Below are 23,023 nucleotides of genomic sequence, written 5' to 3'. Positions count from 1 at the left end.
TCATATCTCCCAACTTTCTGAGATGGAAATGAGGGACACCAATTAGCAAAAGTATGTAGGCATAGGACACAACCCTGTCACGACCCCTTATGGGAGAATGGTCCAAACAATGATTGGCTAAACCCTCAAAGTTTTTTTTTTAACCACTACTATTTCTTTATACTGGCTCTTGAAATTTACAAATGCAGCAATTTAGAAGTTGGTAGAAAGGTTTAGCACTTTTGATATATAAGTAGTTAATTTTATATACAACTATATACTGTAGATCAGACCAAAATGAGGGACAAATGAGGAAGAAAGAATGACAGAGGGACTTTTTTCCGAATAAGCAATAGTCCCTTGAAATCTGGGACAGTTGGGAGCTATCCTTTGGACCTGTGTCAATAGATTTTTGTATATGTCTTTCGGAATACAAAACCTGCTTAAAGGTTGAGGTCAAAGGCAGATTAGAAGTGGGTCTAAAGAAGTGGGTCTAAAGCAGAGATCTTCTGTGGGCGTGTGGCTTTCTACCCAGCCTTTTTTTCATTTAATAAAATATTTAAAATCGCACTTACAATGAGTAGATAAAAATTTGCATGTGAATATATGTAGCCGGCCGGCTAACACAGCCCGTTCACTCCGGGACACTGTATGTAGTGATGACGTCATCACTACATACAGTGTCCCGGAGTGAACGGGCTGTGTTAGCCGGCCGGCTACATATATTCACATGCAAATTTTTATCTACTCATTGTAAGTGCGATTTTAAATATTTTATTAAATGATTTTTACTGGATTACGCTATGTCAGCTTTTTTCCTTCCTCACCTTGGCTTTAATCATTTCTGATCAACTGTGAGCGGTGGGAGATCTATTGGATACCGGATATCTTGCATAGACCCCCAGGCTGGGTAGAAAGCCACACGCCAACAGAAGATCTCTGGTTGGGATCTTCCCTTTCGGTAAGAGGCAGTTTGTTTGGAAGGTGGAGGATTTCCTTTCTATCTTTTCACTATTCTGTGGTTCCATTTGGTTTGATGTCACCACTTATTTGAAGGAGAGCAGTTTATTTTCAGCCACTAAACTACCATCTGATGCGTCCTGTTTTTTTGGAAAGAAGACATTGATTTTTTCAAATTGTTTTTAATTTTTGTTTTTTCACTGGGACTCATTGAAATATACATTGTGAATGGGGCAACCCATTCGCTTCAAGTGATTTCAATCTATCAATTGCACAATGTCATAATTTTGCATGCTAGTTGATTTGATATTTTAATCATCACGTCATTTGCGCGGCTTGTTTTTGCTTTACATTGGTCCTATTTGTGTGTGTCTCACATTTTAAGCTGCTTGCATATTTGTTTTTTTGTTTTTATACTTGATAGCGCAGTATTACCACATTTTTCACTTTGACTTTTTGACAACAAACTTCAAAATGAGCAGGTTTTCAAAAAAATCTGACCGTGTGTACGCTCCATCGGACAAACTTTTTTTCGGTTTTCATCGGACAAATGTTCGCCCTGCAAATAGACAAACTTTTCGGCAACAAAAGTCCTACGGTGCAAAAATTGATTGTGTGTACAGAAGTCCATCGGACTTTAGTCCAAAGTACAAACAGGCCCGACCGTGCGTATGAGGCTTTACAGTGGTGTTAAAGGGTCATGTATGAGCACAGCAGTTTGTAGTGTCTGCAGATCTAGTTGTTGCCAGTTTCTGCACTAGTGTTGGCTACAAAAAGTATCTAAAACATGAAGATGAGACAGAGTTCATACATGTTTTATGAGGCAGAGTTGAAACACCCTAGAACCATAAATGAGTCTGAGAATGAGAGTCTCAGCCTTGAAGATAATTATTTTAGGTAGAATCAAAATTGAGCTGCTCTGGAAAAAAAAAAATTAAAAGGCACATACTGACCATTATTATAAGAGATTATTTAAAAAAAATGTATTCAAATGTTTTTTCAACATATACATTTACATGTCCTATATCTTACATTAGCAGAAGCATGATTAAATAAATGTCAGCAATGTTTGTGGTACTGTGCGCTATTTCCTCTCTGTGTCACGGAATAATGACTCCTGAGTACAATATAAAAGAAGTGGGACTTAGTGGGAACAGAGTGTGAAGCAGAAACAGCTTTCCTCTACAGGCAGCAGAGAGGGGATTAAGAAATAATTGAAATATGTAGGCGGTTTCCTCCTATATAAATTAATGCTGTGGATCAAATTCAGTCTGAAGAGTAAAGCAGATGGGGAATCAGAAGCTGAAATGGGCCAAGTGATTTGTGGCAATTTCTCTGTTTTTCTTTTCTACCTCCTGTTTGACAGACATTGACAAGTACAGCTATCTATCTGTCTCATCACTCTCTATATCAATCTATCTCATCACTCTATCTGTCTATCTATCTATCTATCTATCTATCTATCTATCTATCTATCTATCTATCTATCTATCTACAAACCTTTGGTCTGTCTTTGCCCCTGTTGCCTGAACTATGACCTGGGAACCACACGTGGCCATTAGCACATGTTGTATGGCCCCCAGGGTCTCTGCAGACAGTGGCCTGTGTTTCCTTTACGTAGGTGCTTTCTTGGGCCAGTGAAGTAATATGTCCTTCAGAAAGCTTTATTGTAGTAGTTTTTTTTCTTTTGTTTTGGCTCTGCCTTGGAGAAATATCAAATGTGGCATAAGTAATTTTTAAGTGGGCTATAGGGAGCATAAATGTGGATGCTATCTATCTATTTATAAGATAAAGGGAAAAAATAAATCAATAAGTAGAAATATTATAGTTTGATGATGCCGTTGTAACCATACACAGGCCTGCTAATGTCCTATGCCTCGTACACACGCACGGGATTTCCGATGGGAAAAGTTACCATCGGAAATCCAGAGGGAAAAGCCGAGAACCTGCTCGGTTCAGTCTTTCCCCTACACACGGCTTGTTTTCCCAACAGGAAAACTGCGATGGAGCTTTAGCTGGGAATCCCAGCCGTGTTTTTGCTCCATTGCAGTTTTCCCCATAGGAAAACTGCCAAAAACCGCCGGGCAAAGGTCCGCCGGTTTTTCCCGTGGGAAAAAAGAGAACTGGTTTTGTCCGACGGTTTTTGGGCAGTTTTCGGCCCAGTTTTTGGACAGGAGCATACACGATCCCGGGATTCCCGGCCAAAAGCTCTCCTCACAGTTTTCCCGTCGGGAAAACTGATCGTGTGTACGACGCATTAGTCTAGGTTTATATCTGTGTGTTTGCTGCAAAGGGCGTTTGTGCAAGCAGAGCAGCTTGTGCATTTGCATGGGCTGCTGTACCTACGGGAAACACAGGGAAATGTCTCTGTTCCTTTTCTGAAACTGCAGGCTGAGCATCATGCATTTCTGCACGCTTACGCGCACCACATTTTCCCACGCTTTGGCTTCAAGTGCGAGCACACGTACAATTTACATACATTCCCACACCCACAATATTGTGAATGTAGCCATGAAGCCCATTTGATGTCAAGACAATATGAAGTCAGATTGTGGGTTAGTCTAATTGTAGAAAAGTTTACTGTTTTTGTCACTGCACACCCGAATACTTTAGTTCAGAACTGTCTGAAACTACCATCCTGAACTCAGGACTCTCACATTTCTTCTGGACATTGGAAGAGCCCAAATCTCTGGACCATCCATTGGCTTCCAATTTAGTCATGCTTGAGCGTTTTGTATTTCAGAGCAGGGATCCACAATCCCAACCCACACATAACTGCACTAGTGGGCACAAGGATCGTTTCCCACACCTTTGTCCCTGGGGAACATAGACAGACGTCAGCTGACTGAACTACATCAGTACACTGAATCCACCTCCACATATGTGCCAACTCCACTCTACCATACTCATTACTTACCTTTCATCGGAAACATTTTAAAGAATAGGAATATTCAAACCTGTCAGCTATGAATTTAGTCCCTTTTATGCTACTTTACTTACATCTGATCAAGAACTTGAACAAGAACTGTCTTTCCCCCTTTAAGAGTAGCTCAGGTGTTCTACTTAAGGGTTACAGGTAAGCTTTCTTCTCTCTCTACCTTCCAAATAGGGGTATTTTTTTCCCAACAGGGTACTCACAGAGCATGGCAGAGTCCCAATTTCCAGCCCACACTGGGGGAATTTCTCTCCAGTTACTCTTTTGGACAAACTATTCTTTTCCCCTCCCAGTTCCTTGAAGAAAACCACACAGCCCAACCTTCCAACCTTTACAATCTGGTTTTCAGCAGTTCCTCGAAGATAAATGGAATCTCTCCTTCCTTGGTCCATCTTCTGTGAAACAGGCCAAAAAGGGCCAACTGAAGAGTCTGGTGTCTGGTGTGACACAAACCTCCTTAAGATGGAGCCCTCAGCAGAGGACACATTAGTCCTAACCTGGGCCCCCAACCTCCCCTCCCCCTTATCCCCACTGCCAGCAACAAGAGAGCAGCACCTCCTTTAAAAGAATCTTACACAGAAGGAATTTGGATATACTGCATATCTAGTAGTACCAAACAGAACTTCATAGACCTTTCACCAAAGAAAATAACAATATGTTCTAACACCCTGTTGCAAGATAGATATTGTGCCACATATGTTGTGAATTTCCAAGGTCTTTGAGTTTCATCTCATCACTAGTTTATCAATCAGCTCTTTATGAAAGTTTTGTTACCTCTGTGAAATTGCATCCCAGTTCCCTAGATGGGATATTGTGCTTTCAAGGGTGTTTCTAATTAAGCTTGTTGTAAAGACTACATAGAAATCCTCCTCTGGTTCCTCCCCTATCTTTATGACTAAGCCCTATGGGTGAAACAGTCTAGAGGAGTGGTCTTAGATTCCTAATGCGCCTGATTCCAAACGACCGAGAAATGCTGATTCACGAACGTACTTGCGACGTCACAGTAGTATACGCCGTTTACGTTAGGCATACATCCGGCGTAAAGTTATTCCACCTATAGGAGGCGCATCCCATGCAAAGGTATGGACGACGGAACAGCCGTCGTATTTTACATTGTTTACGTAAGTCGTTCGTGAATGGGGCTGGGCGTAGGTTACGTTCACGTCGTAGGCATTGAGCCGTCGTATCTTAGGGAGTAAATTTGACGTGATTGTGAGCATGCGCGCACATGCGCCATTCGTTCGGCCCATCATTTGCATGGGGTCAAGCTTCATTTAAATGGATCACGCCCACTTCTTTCCTACGTTGAATTAGGCGGGCTTACGCCGGACAATTTACGTTATGCCGGCGCAACGCTGGGAGCGAGTGCTTTGTGAATACTGTTCTTGCCTCTCAATGTTACGTCGGCGTAGCGCATATGAGATGCGCTACGCCCGCACAAATGTATACCAATCTACGTGAATCCGGGCCTAGGTCAGTAAGGTCAGATCAGTACTAACAGGTGCATGTGTCTGCGAGGATTCAGCTTGGCTGTTCTTAACATAGAACACAGTCAGTAAAGAGAACAAGGGATTGGCTTAGTGTTAAGGCCTAGCTTAGCAGCTAGGGTGGACTAGTGTTAGAGTCAGGAGTCAGGGATAAGGTATTAAGGTTAAGTTTTACATTTGACTAGGTTCATTCGAATATTAGTTGTTAGGGCTCATGTTAGAGGTTAGATGCAGAGCAAAGATGAGGATGAGCCAGTATAAGAGAAAACCAAGAATAATCAGCACAAGGGACATATTATATTAACTGTAAGATATGTCCCTTGTGCAGATTTTAATGTTTGCAATCTAGGCTAAACTTAAGCCCCGTACACACGATCAGACCTTTGTCCGACCAAAATCACATCGGAATTCCGACGGAATTCCATCAAAGTAAAAGAGAACATGTTCTCTATGTAAACTCCAATGGAATTCATAGGAATTTCCGATGGGGCATACACACGGTCGGAATTTCCGATGGAAAAAGTCAGTCAGACTTTTTCCATTGGAAATTCTGATCGTGTGTACGGGGCTTAAGGTTTTAAACGTTGACCTATGCAGAACAAAGCAATAGGCGTATTTGTTATGAGCTGCTAATACTGTAGTTACTTGCTCTTACTCCCCCATTGCTCAGTTCAGCTACAGTTAAAGGGTTCATGCACACTGGTCTTAAAATTTTTAAGCTCAGTGTTTACAGTCAGAAAAAAAAACCTTCTGGATTGCATTTTTGAGAGGAGTTTTCTGGCAGGAAAAAAAATGCCTAAACATGTGTACAAAAATGCTCTATCTAAGCGCTTTTTTCTACCAAAAGAACTGACATTTTTGTAAGTCTAGTGCGCATGGACCCTTAAGACTTAATTGAGGTGTTAGATGTTTAGTTGGCTGCCAAAATCTTCCTCTTGCGATGATCCCCCACCGCCACCACAATAATCTTCTGGTGCAGTGGGGGATAAATATCCCCCCAAAAAAACAGGAAAATTAGCAGGAACATAACTTGATGTCAATAGGATGTGTCTCTTGTGCTGATGCCTCTTCTTTTAGGTGAAATCCTCCTCCATACATGAATCAGCCCCTCCTGCTGCCGTCATCTTCCAGTGCAGCAGGAGTTAATAGAACTGAGGAATTTTTGCAGGCTGTCATCAAGCTCCACCATTCATAGAGACTATATTACAACTTCTATGAATGAAACGTGAACTAGGAATGGAGGGAGCTGACCTTCCAATCATGCACCCCTCTTCCATTCATGGATGGGTCTTCTTTTGCAGACCTACTGATCCAATCCTATAAGTGGCTCTCATTATGTACCATATTGCTTCAGAAAGTCTTTGTTGTTTTAGCCAAACCTTTTTTAATGTTCCAGCTCTTATTTTCCAAATCTTGGCAGCCCAAACTGCTAGGTATAAAGGACAAATGTCTCATAGGTTTGGTGGAGGAGGTTGTTCCTTCTCTAGATCACCGCACTTTACTCAATATAGGGTTGTTCTATGGTAGGAAGGCTATCTTAATGCATTGGAAAAATCCAAATGCTCCTACAATATCATACTGGAAGGGTCTGATAAACTCCGTAATCCATCTTTATAAGGCCATATATACTTCAAGTGACTGTAAGAAAAAAATCTAAAAGGTCTGTCAGCCATGGTTAGACTCTTTTACAACAGTGGGCTGATCCACCCCATTCTCACTTATTGGACTGTATAATCTTATGGATAGGTGAACAGGTACTGTGAACTCTTGTCACTGATGTGAATAGCTTGCTCTACATGTATACATAATCATTCTAACAACCATACCCCGAATCCAGATGGATAAAGGACACAACTGAACTCTGATTATAATTTACTGGTGCTCTCTTTATCCTGGATTGGTGCTGATGGTTGAATTTAGGGATGGTGGGGGGACGGGGGACTTTTAGAGTTAAATTTTTGTTTGATTAGTTGATCTATGTTAGTTCTAAATTGTGGCCCTGCAAGGCCAAGGGGAGAGTGGGTATGTTGCCTTTTCTGCCCCTGTGTTTTTAAATGTATACCATGTATGAACAAACTGAATAAAAAGAATAAAAAAAAAAGGTATAGAGGACAATAAAACTTGTTCAATACCACATCCGGGGTCACCACCACCGGAAAAATGCTCACCTTATGGTAGTGTAGAGTTTTTTGCCAATTTAATCACAATTCTCAGATGCAGGTGCGGGCCCCTTTAACCCCACTTCCCACAACTTTCTGGGTTCCGGGATACAGCCAGAGAAGATATGTTTCTCAGCTTTCCTCCCTAATCAGCTCAGAGTGGCCATACTAGAGTTGGGCAAGTGATCTGCAACAAGCTCACCCCCAATTGCTACCAGAGTGCTATAGTTCCAGTGGGATATCTTTGTGTCTTTGGATACTGGATCCCTCCAGCTATTCATCTGTGTTACCAGAGCTACCCTGGACTTCAATGAGAGGGAAGCTGTTACAAGGATTATTTCTAGCAGTCATATTCTGAACTGTTGTATTGAAGCAGCTGTAGCACTACCCACAGAGTTGCTGCTGGTTGTTTTGGGTCTACGCTCGGTGACTAACCCCTTAAAGTGGCTCAAAACCCTCCCGTGACACACCTGGTAATATGAGAGTTGTGGACCCAAGTAGCTTGTGAGGAAACACAATATCCCATTACACAGCAACAGATTATGCAAACAAAGGGGTTACCTTAAATGGAAGGATCTTGCAGTGCGAAAGATAGACTGCACACAGACTTCAAGATAACCAAATTAATGCTTTACTTAAAGAAGAACAAAGAACATGAGCAAAACAGTGACACTCTATTCGCAGATCCCTGCAGTATCAGCAACAATATTAAGGCTTTAGAGAAAGTTAGGCGGCAACGTCAAATAGACCTGTGTGAGCACACAGCAAGGGGGAATCATTCAGCAAAACATATACATTGAAACGCCCTCTTGCCGAAACCCAGCTCTTGGCCTCTATACAATACAATATAAAGTAGTAGAACTGATTAAAGTAGTAGAACTGATTAAAGTAGTTGAACTGATTGAAGTAGTAGAACTGATTGAAGTAGTAGAACTGATTGCTCGGTAAACGAGCAATGCAATGAATATAGTGAATATACAACTCTAAATAGATAACCCTTGGGTATTATAGCTATAGCTAATTAGGATGGCCTGGCGTCCCAGGCCAAACTTCAATACAGTCTCCTGCTAACAGTTTGTGCACTTGTTCATTGGCATGCAGTGGCGTGCAAAAAACAACTTATGATCCAAAAGGGTGATAGTAAACTGTTAAAAGTTTCCTGGATAGTCAAACCATAAAGATGGATATCAACGATCCGCACTTCTGCAAGACAAACTGTACTTTCAGGCAAGTGCCCGTCTCACCCAACCGGTTCAGGCCTTGTCCGTTCGGTCGGTCAGAAGGAGACTCCACTGGCAGTGTCCTCCTGGGTTGAAGAGGCTGTCCCGAGAGAGCACGCCAAACACGTCCTCTCCCTTAAATTACCTCCCTTAGCAGGCGGTGCGGAAGGCAAAGCATCTTGGGGTGGCCCAGCTGCTCTCTGGGTAATGTAGTTCATTACAGGCCAGGGCAAATGGAGTCTCTTCTCCTTCTGAACTCAATTCCCCAATATTCACTGCGGTACCAGGATGAATTGTAAACAACAGGTGGCTCTAACCCAACTCGGCCACAGGATGGAGCTGAGATCCTTCATGATCAGCAAAGGTAGTCTTTTGTATCACATCAGAAAGGGCGATACCCCGCTACACAGGTATTCTCAACTCTTGACTATCTGTTGTAATAGAGGCTTCCCCTGTTACCCTGACTTTTCCACAGAGACATTGTTGTGCAGCTTTCACAATAAGTGTTGTATTATTTTGAAATGTATGCATTCTCTTTTTCCATCCTGACCCTGATTCGCATCATTGATTTTAACTTGTTTAGTAAATTGCAATTTACAGTTATTCCCTGTTTGATCATTTAGCTGATTACCTATTTTGTTAACCTAGTAACAGTCCTGTCAAAGTCCTTATTTTGTTATTTTTAGGTAATACGTTTCCAAGGGAAAAAAAAGGAATCAAACAAAGCAGCCAGATTTAGTGTTTGCACTTTCTTTCATCCCTGTACTTGGCCTGCTTTCTTGAAAATATTCATGGGTAGAGCTATGCGACAGTTATATCCAATATAATCACTGATGAGGGAGATCTGGAACAGTGCTCTGTGAGGCAGGCAGACAGTCATTATGTTATCAATATAAAGTGCTTTTTATGGTTAGGAAAGGAATATAGACTCCATTATAGACAGGAAGAAGATTTTTTTAGATGGCGAAAGCCTGGATAAATAGCCACATATATGTATTAAAGACAAATACGATAAATGGATAATGATTTTTCTTCACTTACCCATATGTTTCCGATTGTCACTGCTGTGGTCTACTTCCCACTGTGGGCAAGTAGGTGTGCAAAAAGCACAAAGAAACAGCTCATCAAACCAATTCCTTTCTGCAAAGTGTTTTGAAAGAGCCATTACTAACATTATAACATTTCTAATGGACTAATAATGGACGTTATTAACATTATTAATGGACTATTATTATTAATATAGGCTTTTACCATTGTAGAAGAAAAATGTCCGGCTCAGAAATAAGAATTTGACCATCCATAATCAGGGCTGTATTTATCAGTGGGCACTTGGGGGCCAATGTCTAGGGCAACAGGGTTGGAACCAGCCCACAGAAATTACAGACTGTGATAACTTTCTCCTTATTTCCATTTCGTCTTCTGACCATCTTTGGACATTGGTGACTAAATCAGCAAGGGAACTGTAGGGTACAGTTTGTGTAGAGTATTTTAAAAGGAGTCAGAAAACTAAACTATCATTTAAAGTATAACTTTTTTTTATGTTTTGGATAGAGTAAGGGAGGGTTATAACCCCTGCCAGGTTTATTTCTGCCATCTTTGTCCCATTGGGGAGATTTCTCTTTACTTCCTGTTCCATAGCCAAACAGGAAGTGAGAGGAAATCCCTGCAAATTAAGGCAACTAGAACTAGTGTCCCCATGGGAAGATTTCCCCTATGTTACTTTTACTTTTCTGGGGACAACCCAAAATTTGGGATTTTTTTTTAACTTTCACTTTTAATGATAAAGGTAAACAGGACAAATAGAGAGGGTGAATCTCCATAATGAGATCACAGACAGCAATAAAAACTGACAGGTATTCTAATGCAGTGGTCTCCAAACTGCGGCCCAGGGCCCAGATAAGGCTCTTTGCTTACATTTATTTAGCCCTTCAGGCACTATTTTAACAGTTGACACCAATGATGGGGCACCATTCCCCCTACTGACACCATCAATGGGACACTATTCTTCATATTGATACCAACAATTGGGGCACTATTTCTCCTATCAGAGACGAAAGGAAATACCAACTAGATGGGATTTTAATGGCAACTCAGCCCCAATTTTTTTTCGGGGTGCCAAATAATGTTTTCGGACAGTGGAGAATAATAATATATATACTTTATATATACTTTATGAAATTTGCATAATTGCTATGACTCTGTCAATTGTTCTTGCTCCATTTTTATACGATTATCACGTGTGTGTGTGTGATTGATCCTTTTTACATGTATCAATAGCACGTGTGTTTTTACCTAATTTTGGTGGTGAATTGCCATTAAAATCCCATCTAGGGGGTATTTCCTTTTGTCGTCATATTACCAGGGATGTGGCAACCATCCACCATTCTCTAAAATGGTGCAAGCACTCATATCTATTTCTCCTATTAAAACCAATGAAGGGTAACTGATGTTGGAGCATTTGTTACTCCCACTGCCCACAGTCTGGCCCTTCTAAAGCTTGAAGGATAGTAAACTGGCCCTTTACTTACAAAGTTTGGAGACCCCTGTTCTAATCCTCTCCACCCAGGGGTGGACTGACAACTCATGGGGCCCCCGAGCAATAGGAGATTATGGGGCCCCTGGGCAGTAGGAGATTATGGGGCCCCCAGGCAATAGATTATGGGGCCACACAGTACTGTATACACATTTAGTATACATACACAGTATACATCACACAGAATACACATACAGACACACAGTACACACATACAGTATATATACACTGAGAAGGTACTGGAGAAGCGGGTGGAGCTATAATCTTAAGATTTTTAGACCAAAAGGATGACGGTAAGGAACACAGATTTTTACATACTGTCCCTGGTTTTACTGAGGCTGGCAACCCTGATGGGGGCCCTGATGGCAATGCGAGTGCCCGAATGATCAGTCCGCCCCTGTCTCCACCCTATCCAAAACTTAAAAAAATATTTTGCTTTTTACATCTACTTTAAGAAACATACGGTAAATACATCTCTCTTTTTTCTCACTTGCTGGTATGTACCTTCAAAAAAAGCTGTGAATACAACATAGCGAGCAGATTTTCTCGTAAAGTGCATTCTAGTATTTATTTTTGCAAAAATAATCATATGATACGATGGTAAGAGTTTGTACCAATAAACGTCATCATTTAGGTGACCTAGGGTAGCACAATATCCAAATACAGGCCTGCTCATGATAATTACATGCAATGGTATTCCAAAGAAAATTTGTATTAATTATATCTAAACCTAAAGTGTAACTAAAGGCAAAACTTATTTTTCTTAATTTTCCCCAATGGGGAGATTTATTTTCATATCCTGTCCCATAGGCAAAAACAGGAAGGGGAAGTAAATTCCTCCAAAGTAGGGGAAGCCTGGTGTGTCACCAGAACTAGTGTCCCCATTGGAAGATTTCCCCTCTATTTTAGTGTTCTGATTTCAACCTAAAATTTTGAGGTTTTTTTTTACTTTCAGTTTTGATGATAACGAAAAACAGGGCAAATAGAGAAGGGGGCACAAACAACAGCAACAACAGACAGGGGTTCCAATTCTTCTCCACTCTATTTAAAACTTAAAAAAAAAAAAAAAAACTTTGGCCCAGATTCTCGTAGAATGGAGTAAAACGACGGCGGCGTAACGTATCTCATTTACGTTACGCCGCCGCAAGTTTTACGGGCAAGTGCTTGATTCACAAAGCACTTGCCTGTAAAGTTGTGGCGGCGCATCGTAAAACCCCTGGCGCAAGCCCGCCTAATTCAAATGATCTGGGTAGGGGGCGTGGATCATTTAAATTAGGCGCGTTCCCGCACCGAACGTACTGCACATGTGCTGTCCCTAAAATTTCCCGACGTGCATTGCGCGAAATGATGTCGCAAGGACGTCATTGGTTTCGACGTGAACGTAAATGGCGTCCAGCCCCATTCACGGACGACTTACGCAAACAACGTAAATTTTAAAATTTTGACGCGGGAACGACGGCCATACTTAACATTGGTTGCCCCTCATATAGCAGGGGCAACTTTACGCGTCGCAAATCTAACGTAAACGTCGTATCTTCACTGCGTCGAGCACGCATTGAAGATACGTCGCGTATTTTGCTAATTTGCATACTCGATCGGGAAAACGACGGAGGCGACACCTAGCGGCGAAAAAAAAAATAGCATTTACGCCTGTCGGATCTAATGGTTATCTATGCGTAACTGATTCTAAGAATCAGTCGCATAGATACGACGGCCCAGATTAGGACTTACGACGGCGCACATGGCGTTGCGCCGTCGTTAGCCCTTTCAGAATCTGGGCCTTTGCCTTTAGTTACATTTAAAAAAAGGAGTAAAGCCAATCCTTTTATTGGCTATATGTCTCTTATGCCTACTATCATCTGACAAAGCAAAGCCATGCAAAGACCCCAATAATATTGTCAGGATTCACCCTCTCTGCCTAATTGACAACTTGATTTGCCTCTGCACGTGTGGCTGAAAGCAGGAACCAGCCATGCCCATGCCTTAACCAGCCAGCACTGGAGGAGCAGAGAGGAGTAGGAAAATCCCTGCGGGGGACAGCGATGAAAGCATCAGGGTGAGTATGAATGTTTATTTTATTTAATATAAAGAATGAACATTTAATATGTTATTCACCCGCGACTTCTCCTTTAACCACTTCAGCTCTGGAAGATTTACCTCTCTTCATGATCAGGCCATTTCTTGCGATACGGCACTGCTTTATTTTAACTGACAATTGCGCGGTCATGTGACACTGTACCTTAATAAACACCCCCCCCACAAATAGAGCTTTCTGTAGGTGGTATTTGATCACCTCTGCGTTTTTTATATTTTGCACTTTAAACAAAAAACGACCAACAATTTTTGAAAAAAAAAATGTTTTAACTTTCTGCTATAAAACATATCCAATAAAAAAACTGTAAAAAAAATTGAATTTCTTCATCAATTTAGGTCAATATTTATTCTGATACTGTACATATTTTTGGTAAAAAAATAAATAAGCATATATTGTTTGGTTTGTGCAAAAGTCAGAGCATCTACAAACTATGGGATATATTTATAGAATTGTTTTTTTTTTTTTTTTTACTAGTTATGGCGGCGATCAGTGACTTATAGCTAGACTGATATTGTGGCGGAAAAATTGGACACTAACTGACACTTTTGACACTTTTTTGGGGACCAGTGGCAATAATACAGTGATCAGTGCTAAAAATATGCACTATCACTGTACTAATGATGCTGGCTAGAAGGGGATCACTTAAGGGGTGAGCAAGGGGTTAAAGCGGAGGTTCACCCACATAACATCTATATCAGACCAACTTCTTTATACTTCTAACATGTACATTCTGCATTTTTTATTTTATTTTTAGGCTGTACATACTTTATAATCTATATTTGCAATCCGGCTTCCGGGTACTTCTCCCAGCGGGAGTAGGCGTTTCTATGCTGAGGACTAATCTCATCTGGGAGGTCGCCCACATGATTGACGTCCTTTCAGAAAAAGTTCCCCTCTGCGGATAAGACCCCGCCCCCCGTATTGCGTAGGCGCGTCACGAGTCACAGCGTTTCCAAAAGAAGCCGAACATGAAGAAGCTCTATACGGCGCCTGCACAGTCAGCTCTACACGGCTCCTAGTCGGTGCGCAGGCGGCGTATAGAGCTGACTCGCAGCTCTGCATGTTCGGCTTCTTTCGGAAACGCCGTGACTCGTGACGCGCCTACGCAATACGGGGGGCGGGGGCCTTATCCGCCGGGGGGAACTTTTTCTGAAAGGACATCAATCACCTGGGCAACCTCCTCAGCATAGAAACGCCTACTCCCGCGGGGAGAAGTACCCGGAAGCCGGATTGCAAATATAGATTTTGAGGTATGTACAGCCTAAAAAAAAATAAAAAATGCGGACTGTACATGTTAGAAGTATAAAGAAGTTGGTCTGATATAGACGTTATTTGGGTGAACCTCCGCTTTAACTGTGTGCCTAGCCCTATGTAAATTGTGTTCTGGTGCTTTCATATTATTATACTAACGTACTGCAAAGTGAGACTGTACATCCTTGTTTAATAATTCCTTTAAAGATGCAGATTAATATGAGGAGGGGGCTCACATGTGCAGCATAAAAAGGGCTATCAAAATGTTGTTTTATCAAATTGCCATTCTCTTAGTACCACGGGAAAATTTAGGCTGGCCATAGACAGTTTGAATCTCGGCCGATTCCTGCTGAACATGTGATGTGTGATTCTCCAAGCCCCCTCCTCCTATTGATCTGTGTGTGGGCAGGTTGAATGTACCAACAACCAGCCTGCCAGATTTACTTGTGATTATCGCTAGCGGCTGCTATAGCCAGTAGCAATAATCACTGTCTGCTCTCGACAGGAATTGCTTCCCCCGCCCGCCCCCCGCCGGAAGCAGACAATTGCTCAGCAGGAGGGATTGCCCTGTCAGCACTGTCTGTGTTGATGTGGGAATCATGGAACCTGTGGTTGTAGGAAAGAAAATTGCACCATCTTTGGCCTACCTAAGTCACAATATACAATAACTGTTGTGGCTGTTATTGTTTTTTATTCTGTACCATTTACAATTTAAAATCAGCCCTTGAGCTCCAGGCAAGTCATTTTGCTGAGACTGAGATAATGTCATCAGTCTGCTGCAGGCAGGATGAAGAATTTCTTCAGTCCCCTCTTCCCCAATGATTAGACTTTGAAGCAAGTTTCAGTCTTTTCTTTTTCAATATTTTTATTGAAGTATACAGAAGAAAGACAGAAAAGTCCATAAGCATTTCCATGAGATTTCTGATAACAATAGCATACAAAAGCTGATGTGCTGGAAGGTGGACATGTACAATACAATAAATTCATAACTAGTAGAACACCTTGGGTCAGAAGATTGAACCTTGGTCTACAATGGCCTAAATATAGCGTGAGGTATGCCTCCAGTCCACCCGTTCACCACTATAGGGATCAAACTGTGAATGGGTGGGGGCATGTCAGTTACGTAAAATTTCGTCCTCGCTTGTAGCAAGGGGCACGGCATAAGAGGCTAGCACGAGGCGAGCGCTGAAAGCCGTAATCTACATGCTCCTAAAGGTTTAGTCTGAGAAGATTCTATCCACCACATCTGATGATATATTGGCATGGGTTCAGCTTAGGTTGTAGGCTAAAAAAGAAAATGGAGAGTAAAAAGGTATCTCACATGTATGGGCCGTATAGTGGAGGGTTGGCTTAGGAGAGTAAGGGAGTGGAAGGCCCTGGTGTGGGAAGGTAGTGGGACACTTGAGCATTTGTGCGTAATAAATGACCCACCACCTTGCCCATCTGTAGATGGGTGGCGAGAGTGGAAGAGAGAGAGTGGGAGGGGAAGAGAATGAGAGAGGTACAGTCACCCCCAATGGTAGTGTGGTTCGTGGTCAGGACATGCTACCCTGTGGTAGGGAAAAGCTGTTAGCAAGGTAGTAGAAAAGTTTTGTCAAATTCTGGAGTCAAGCAGTGCTTGACCCATGGTTGCCATGTTTTGTTGAATTTCTTCATCTTACCTTTTCTATAGCTGTTATTCATCCTGTGTTTGGCTTCAGCCACAACCAGGGTTTGGGACTTCCATGACTTGGCTATTGTTTGTTTGGCTGCTGTTGTAAGGTTGATGAGTAGTCGGAATTGAGTATGAGTGAGTTCGGCTGGCTTAAAGAGGAGGTCCGGGAAAAAAAAATTAAACGCCAGCAGCTAAACATACTGCAGCTGCTGGTTTTTAATAAATGGACACTTACCTGTCCTGGAGTCCAGCAATGTCGGCAGTAAGGTTCCCGGCGTGAAGCCGAAAGGCTACACGCGAGGCCCCGCTCCTCTCTCCTATTAGCCCGGCGGCCAGCGGAGGAGGAGGAGGAAGCCCTGCGGTGACATCACTGCCATGTCACGGCTGCGGCCGGACTCCCGGAAGTGGGAAAGGATACCTGTCAAAGACAAGTATCCTGTCCCCCCTCACCCCCGAAAGGTGCCAATTGTGGCACTGGAGGGGGGGAGGAATCCGATGAGTGGAAGTTCCACTTTAGGGTGGAGCTTCGCTTTAAGGTTCAAAAGGGCCGTGGCTGGGTCGGGAGGAATATCGGCTTCCAAGGCTTTGAAGAAATGTTTTCCAGAATTCCTGAGCAACCGGACATTGCCACTATATGTGGATGTAAGTGCCCGGATTAGAGCAACCCGAAAGCAGTTCCCTGATTATGCTGGGACAAATTTTGCAATCCTCGAAGTTTCAGTCTTTTAATCAGATACATGGGCAAGACGCAGATTCAATTTATGGGCACTTCCACGGATCTTCACAATTTTATTTGCACAATATAAGGAGTCCTAAATTGAAAAATGACTTGTATAGCAGTTATATATGTTATATCACTTTTTTAAATAGCTTTAATTGTATACTCAACTGCTGTCTAAATCTTCTTTATTGTCCTCTGCAGGGGGCCTCTTCCCAAACCAGCAATCCCAGGAACATGCCGCCTTTCGTTTTGCATTGTCACAGATGTTGGAGCCCCCAAAGCTTCTGCCCCAAATTGATATTGTGAATATCAGCGACAGTTTTGAAATGACCTACACCTGTAAGTACTGAGATAAACCATTAAGAGCTGATTTGCATCTTTATAATGTCCAATTTAATTATTTTCATGTTTTTTTCCAGTGGCCATCTATTGGCAGCTCTTGTACTGAGTACAAGAGGTGCAAATGCTTTAAGCTGTTTGCTGTAGCAAAACGCAAGATGCTTATCTTAATTAAAAAGTATTTACTAAAAGTCTCTTGGCTGAAAAGATAATGGAAAAGGAGCTGAAAAAAAAATATGTTGTGTTTATCCTGTAGAAAAGGCTAATTAAAGTCAAAGGCAAAAAAAAAGAAAAAAAAAAAAGTTTAGATTATTTTTAATTGAAAGTTGTTAAAGGCCAACATTTGCTAAATGCACAAATGGAACATATATATATTAGAGATTCGTTTTAGTTGCCAAAAGATTTGTTCAGCACTGTATATACTCTTTAGGCCCGTCCACATGATCGGATTTTCCAACAGGAAAAGTGTGATGGCAGGATGTTTTCGGATAATCCGACCGTTTGTACGTTCCATCGGACAATTGTTGTCGGAATTTCCGACAACAAATGTGGGATAGCATGCTTTAAAATTTTCCTACAACAAATGTGTGTTGTCGGAGTTTTCGATCATGTGTACAGAAGTCCTTCGGAAAAAAAAATCCAAAGTACAAGCATGCTCAGAAGCAATGCTAACCATAAGACAACACTAGCAGAAGTTGCTCAAAGGGTGGCGCTAAAGAGCTGAAAAACCATGTAGTTTCATGTTTGCCGTTTGTATGCAAGACAAGTTCACGGCCAACGCCTTTCAGACAAAAGTCCTACGCTTTATCCGCGGAAAATTTGATCGTGTGTACCAGGCTTTACCCTCCAAACCATTCCATCTGCACTGCTATATAACTGCAGAATATCAGGAGGGAGATGTCACTTTCCATAAACTGTGATACTCCATAAAGCGCTGCGTAAATTGACAGCCCTATATAAGTACCTAAATAATAATAATACTCCACTCCAGACTCCCGGCCACTACCCTATCCCCTGCCTGCTCTTGTATTGCTATGGAATGTTACCAGTCGATAGAAGCATCCTTCTTTGTCTGCAATAGAGTTGACTTACTAAAATTGAAGGGTGCAAAATCTGGTGCAGCTTTGCATAGAAACCAATCAGATTCCATTTTTTTTTGTTAAACCTTAACTGAACAAGCTGAAGTTAAAAGCTGATTGGCTACCATGCACAGCTGCACCAAAATTTGCACTCCTGTTCATCAGGTTACAAAGCAATGTTCCAACTACAAGTCTGATTTCTACTTTCAGATGGCACATGGTAACACATAGAAAACCTATTTATACATTTTTAAATAAATGCAAGAACAAGATTTTTTTTTTTTTTTTTAATATGAAGTATTTATTTAAAACAGTATTAAACTCAAAAGCAAACATTTATTTGTATTGTAGCTAACCAATTCTTAGATGTGTCTTTATTACTTTTCTTTTTTAGACTTGTTTCCCTTTATTTTCACCTGGTGATCCAGTAAGTCTGTTTGTATTTCAACAGGACAAGCTGTCTTGCAAATGTAGTACAGTAAAACTTTGGTTTGAAACTATATTTGGTTTGAAAGCATTTTGCAAGACAAGCAACTTTTTTTAAGAAACTTTTGCTTGATATACAAGCGATGTCTTGATATACATGTAGAGTCATGAAGAAGAAAAGTCTGGACGGCCTCACTCCTATATACGCCTTTATTGTAAAAAAAATATCATCAAAGTTCATGTAACAGCAGAAGCAGGGGCAAGATAGCTGAGGTGTTCCACAGCATTAACAATGCTTAATCATTGGCTATGATTAAGCCACGTTGTGAAACGCGTCAACTATCTTGCCCCTGCTTCTGCTGTTACATGAACTTTGATGATTTAGGCGTATATTGGAGTGGGGCTTCTTCTTCATTATCGTTTGTGCTGAGCCAGCACCTGTTACTTCCACATTGAGGAGGGCGTTATTCTCAGTCCACCACCTGCAGTGGTTCAGCTTTTCCCTGGTACTGGACTCTTACAAGTAGTGTCATGTCACAACTGAGTATAAAAGAGAAGAGAGACACCTCTAAGTGTAGCAATATGGTTACATTTAATGAAGGTACAACATTTAGCAACATATTGCTACACTTAGAGGCCCCTCTCTTCTCTTTTATACTCTGTAGCTCCTGCTGGATTTTGCTTCTAATCCCCTTGTGGAGGCTTCCGTTTGTGTGTTTTATGGTTACACAACCTGGTCACATTGCTACAATCTTTTTATATGGACTATAAACTGAAGGACTTATGAATAAATGGTTGTGGAACGAATCATTTGAGGTTCCATTAGTTCTTATGGGAAAATGTGCTTTGATATACAAGTGCTTTGGATTACAAGCATGTTTCTGGAACGAATTATGCTTGCAATCCAGGGTTTTACTGTAGTTAGATTGTTGAGACAAACCATTTACTACTGACAGGGGTGCTTATAATGACTAGCTTTTATTTATTTATTTGCGTACGTAAAACCTTTCTACTATAAGTAAAAAAAAAAACTTGTACAGCTTGTGTTACTACAGTAAGAGCTGGATTTTGGCTTGAATCTGTTATTGTATCGAAATCTGCTAGTACATCTAACACTGCCTTCCCCTCCAAATTGGCAATGCTGCAGACCAAAGGTGCCCATGTGCTCCTTTATCCAGAGTAGCAGCACTCTAATACAGAAGGTGTGTTACTGGCCAAGTCACCAGGTGAAAACAGAGGAGAAAAAAGCTTAAAGTATAACTAATGCCGCGTACACACGTTCGGAATTTCTGAGTCAGACAGACTTTTTCCATCGGATATTCCGATCACGTGTATCCCCATCTGAGTTTTTTCAACGGAAATTCCGATGAATTCCATCAGAGTTTAGATATAGAACATGTTCTATTTGTCTCCGATGGAATTCTGTCGGAATTCGATGTGATTTGGCCGGGCAAAAGCCAGATCGTGTGTAAGCGGCATAAAGGTAAAACTTTTTTTTTTAGTTTGGAATAGAGTGCAGGAAAATAAGAATGCTTGTCAGTTTTTATTGCTGTCTGTGACCCCCCATTAAGGAGATTTGCCCTTTTTACCATTATCATTGAAAGTGAAAGTAAAAGAATATCCCTATTTTTGGGTTGTCCTCAGAAAAGTAATATAGGGGAAATCTTCCAATGAGGACATTGCTTCTGGTGACCTGGGGGTCCCCAAGGATTTCCCTTAATTTGCGGAGATTTACTCTCACTTCCTGTTTGAACAGGAAGTGAAGGGAAAACCTCTGCAATGGGACACAGATGGCAACAAAAAACAAAAAATTGACAGTGGTTATAACCCTTCCTTCAAAATGAAAAAAAGTTTTGCCTTTAGTTCTACTTTAAAAAAGAAAATGAATGCAGCCTCCGCATCTAATGATTGGCAAGCTGTGATATATTACATTTTTGCCTTTCAGTTTAATATAGTTTTCTGGATTTAGTTTACCGTCTGCATTTTTTTTTCTCAACATTGGGGCTCATTAGTGCTTGCTCCCGCAGTAGCCTTCAGTAAAACAAGGTAGCTTTGTGGTTGAACTTGATGTTCCATGAACTAAGCTGTAAGAACGGTGCTGTTGAACCCACCTTATCCCAAACCTATTGTATCTATCAGCTGAAAGTAAAATGTTTGGCCGAGTTGATTTTTCCTCATTGTGGACCGCCAGCAGACAGAAATGTTTAGGCGGTTAGATAAGCGTCTGCACGTCTAACTGCCCTCTGATGTCTATGGGTACCCTAAGACCATTGTAAACTCCCTTGGCTATGGGTAGATTTGTTTATTTCAGGGTTTAACGGCACACTATCGCCCTGCTGGGCTGCACTCACAGATCACTAAGCATAGAACTCAGATACAAAGATGCATTCAAAAACCATCATATGTTTAAAACAAAAATAGTCTATTTGTTCATACTATACACAATAAAATCAAGTTTTATTATTATTTAAAGTTTAGGGGTATAGGAGTCTTAAATGTTTGCAACAATTTGTAACTGATCATTTTTCTCAGCAATTTATAGAATCATAATGGTATTTATTATTTTCAATTGACTGTTATTCTGAATTTGACTTTTGGTTACCTTTCTAGGTCAGGGAAATGTAAATCCTGAAAATTTAAAGTGATTTTGGATTATGTTTTGCCACTTCAATGTGTGAATCTTTTTAATTAGCTCATAGGCAGTTGCTTCACTGTTGACTGATTTTGGTTATAGGAAGTCATTTTATCTGCTTTTTGTAATAAAGTAAATATTCTGGTTGCCTAAATATGGAGTTAAGTAAAAAAAAAAAACAATATTAATTCTAATTCAATTTCCAGCCCTAAACCAAACTCCCACCTCTGAAAATGCTGGTACTAACCATAGGTGTGCGCAGCCTTTGGCATTAGGGTGTGTGCACCCCAAAGCTCAAACACATATGCCTGTGCATGTGTATATAGTATATACTGCGGGTGTCAGTGGAGCAGTGGATGATGTCATTAGGGCAGAGTTTTGTGTCAGTGGGGCAGTGGACAGCGTCAGTAGTTTTTATTTTTACTATTTTATTTTTTACAATTTTTTACAATTACATTTTTTTTTTACAATTGTTTTTAATTATTATTATTATTTATACATTTTTTTTTTAATATATATTTTTTTTCATTTTTTTTAGAAGCCCCATTATGTCAGTATGGCAGAGTTTGGTATCCATAGGGCAGTGGACGGTGTCAGTAGTTTTTATTTTTACAATTTTTTTGCATTTTCTTTTACAATTACATTTTTTTATTATTATTATTATTATTATTATTATTATTATTATTATTATTATTATTATTATTATTATTATTATTTTTTATTATATTATTATTTATAATTTTTATTTTTATTTTCATTTTTTCTGGGTGAAATATCATTGGTCTAAACAGGGGGCATCTGCAGCATACAAGGTGATTAGAGTGTGCCCAGGCACACCTGGCACACCCTGTGTGCACGCCTATGGTACTAACATGCACCTGGACAAAGCCATCCACCACAATATTATAGTAGCCCTGAACTAAAAATAATAAGAAATACTGTGTTATAGGGAACATATAGAAATGTAAATTTCTATAATGCTGAAAAATTGTTTCTCTGGAACACTAGCAGTGAACTACCTGGTATGTGAGGTTGCCCAAGGCACTCCTATGTCTACAGCCTATTAGCGTGTTTATATCTGAAGTGTCAGATCTAAGGCACCGCTCTCTCTATGACTGCTAGTATCAGGAGATTTGGTGTGAGATGTGGTGAGGTCACAGCTGTATTGATCATTATTTTCATTGCTGGAGGTTGTGATATGAGGAAGAAAAATCCTGCCACTATCAAGATGGTCACCTGCACACAAAGAAACAGCATACAACAAGGTAGATCAGTAATGGGGAAAAGGATCAGCTCCAGGAAGACCATAGACAATACTGGTGTGGACATTACTACTACCATAGACAATACTACTCCTCTACCTGCCTTTTTTTGCCACATCTTCCCGATTTGAGTTTCTCTTTAGCCCTAGATTTTTTTACAGTATAATTCCATCCAAAATAGGGGCACTTCAAGGGTCAAAGGCGGATTATCCCCACAGTTTAGGGCAATTTTTTTCTACCTTAAAAAAGTAGTGTCAAAGCTTTTTTGGTCATACTTGTCCTGTGAGTCAT

At 40.8% G+C, this 23,023-nt stretch overlaps 1 protein-coding gene across 4 annotated transcripts in view; it reads left to right on the top strand.

Annotated features, from left to right (window-relative positions):
* GRIA1 (glutamate ionotropic receptor AMPA type subunit 1) overlaps positions 1-23,023 on the top strand; it is a 445,232-nt gene that overhangs the window by 30,738 nt on the left and 391,471 nt on the right. For all 4 annotated transcript variants that reach the window (XM_040345114.1, XM_040345115.1, XM_040345112.1 and 1 more), the window contains exon 2: positions 17,196-17,333. In XM_040345114.1, coding sequence (XP_040201048.1) covers positions 17,196-17,333 — 138 coding nt within the window. The remainder of the gene's footprint in view (positions 1-17,195; positions 17,334-23,023) is intronic.

Source organism: Rana temporaria, chromosome 3 (assembly GCF_905171775.1).
Source record: "Rana temporaria chromosome 3, aRanTem1.1, whole genome shotgun sequence".
Lineage (NCBI taxonomy): Eukaryota > Metazoa > Chordata > Amphibia > Anura > Ranidae > Rana > Rana temporaria.
This window is presented reverse-complemented; position numbering and strand designations above follow the sequence as displayed.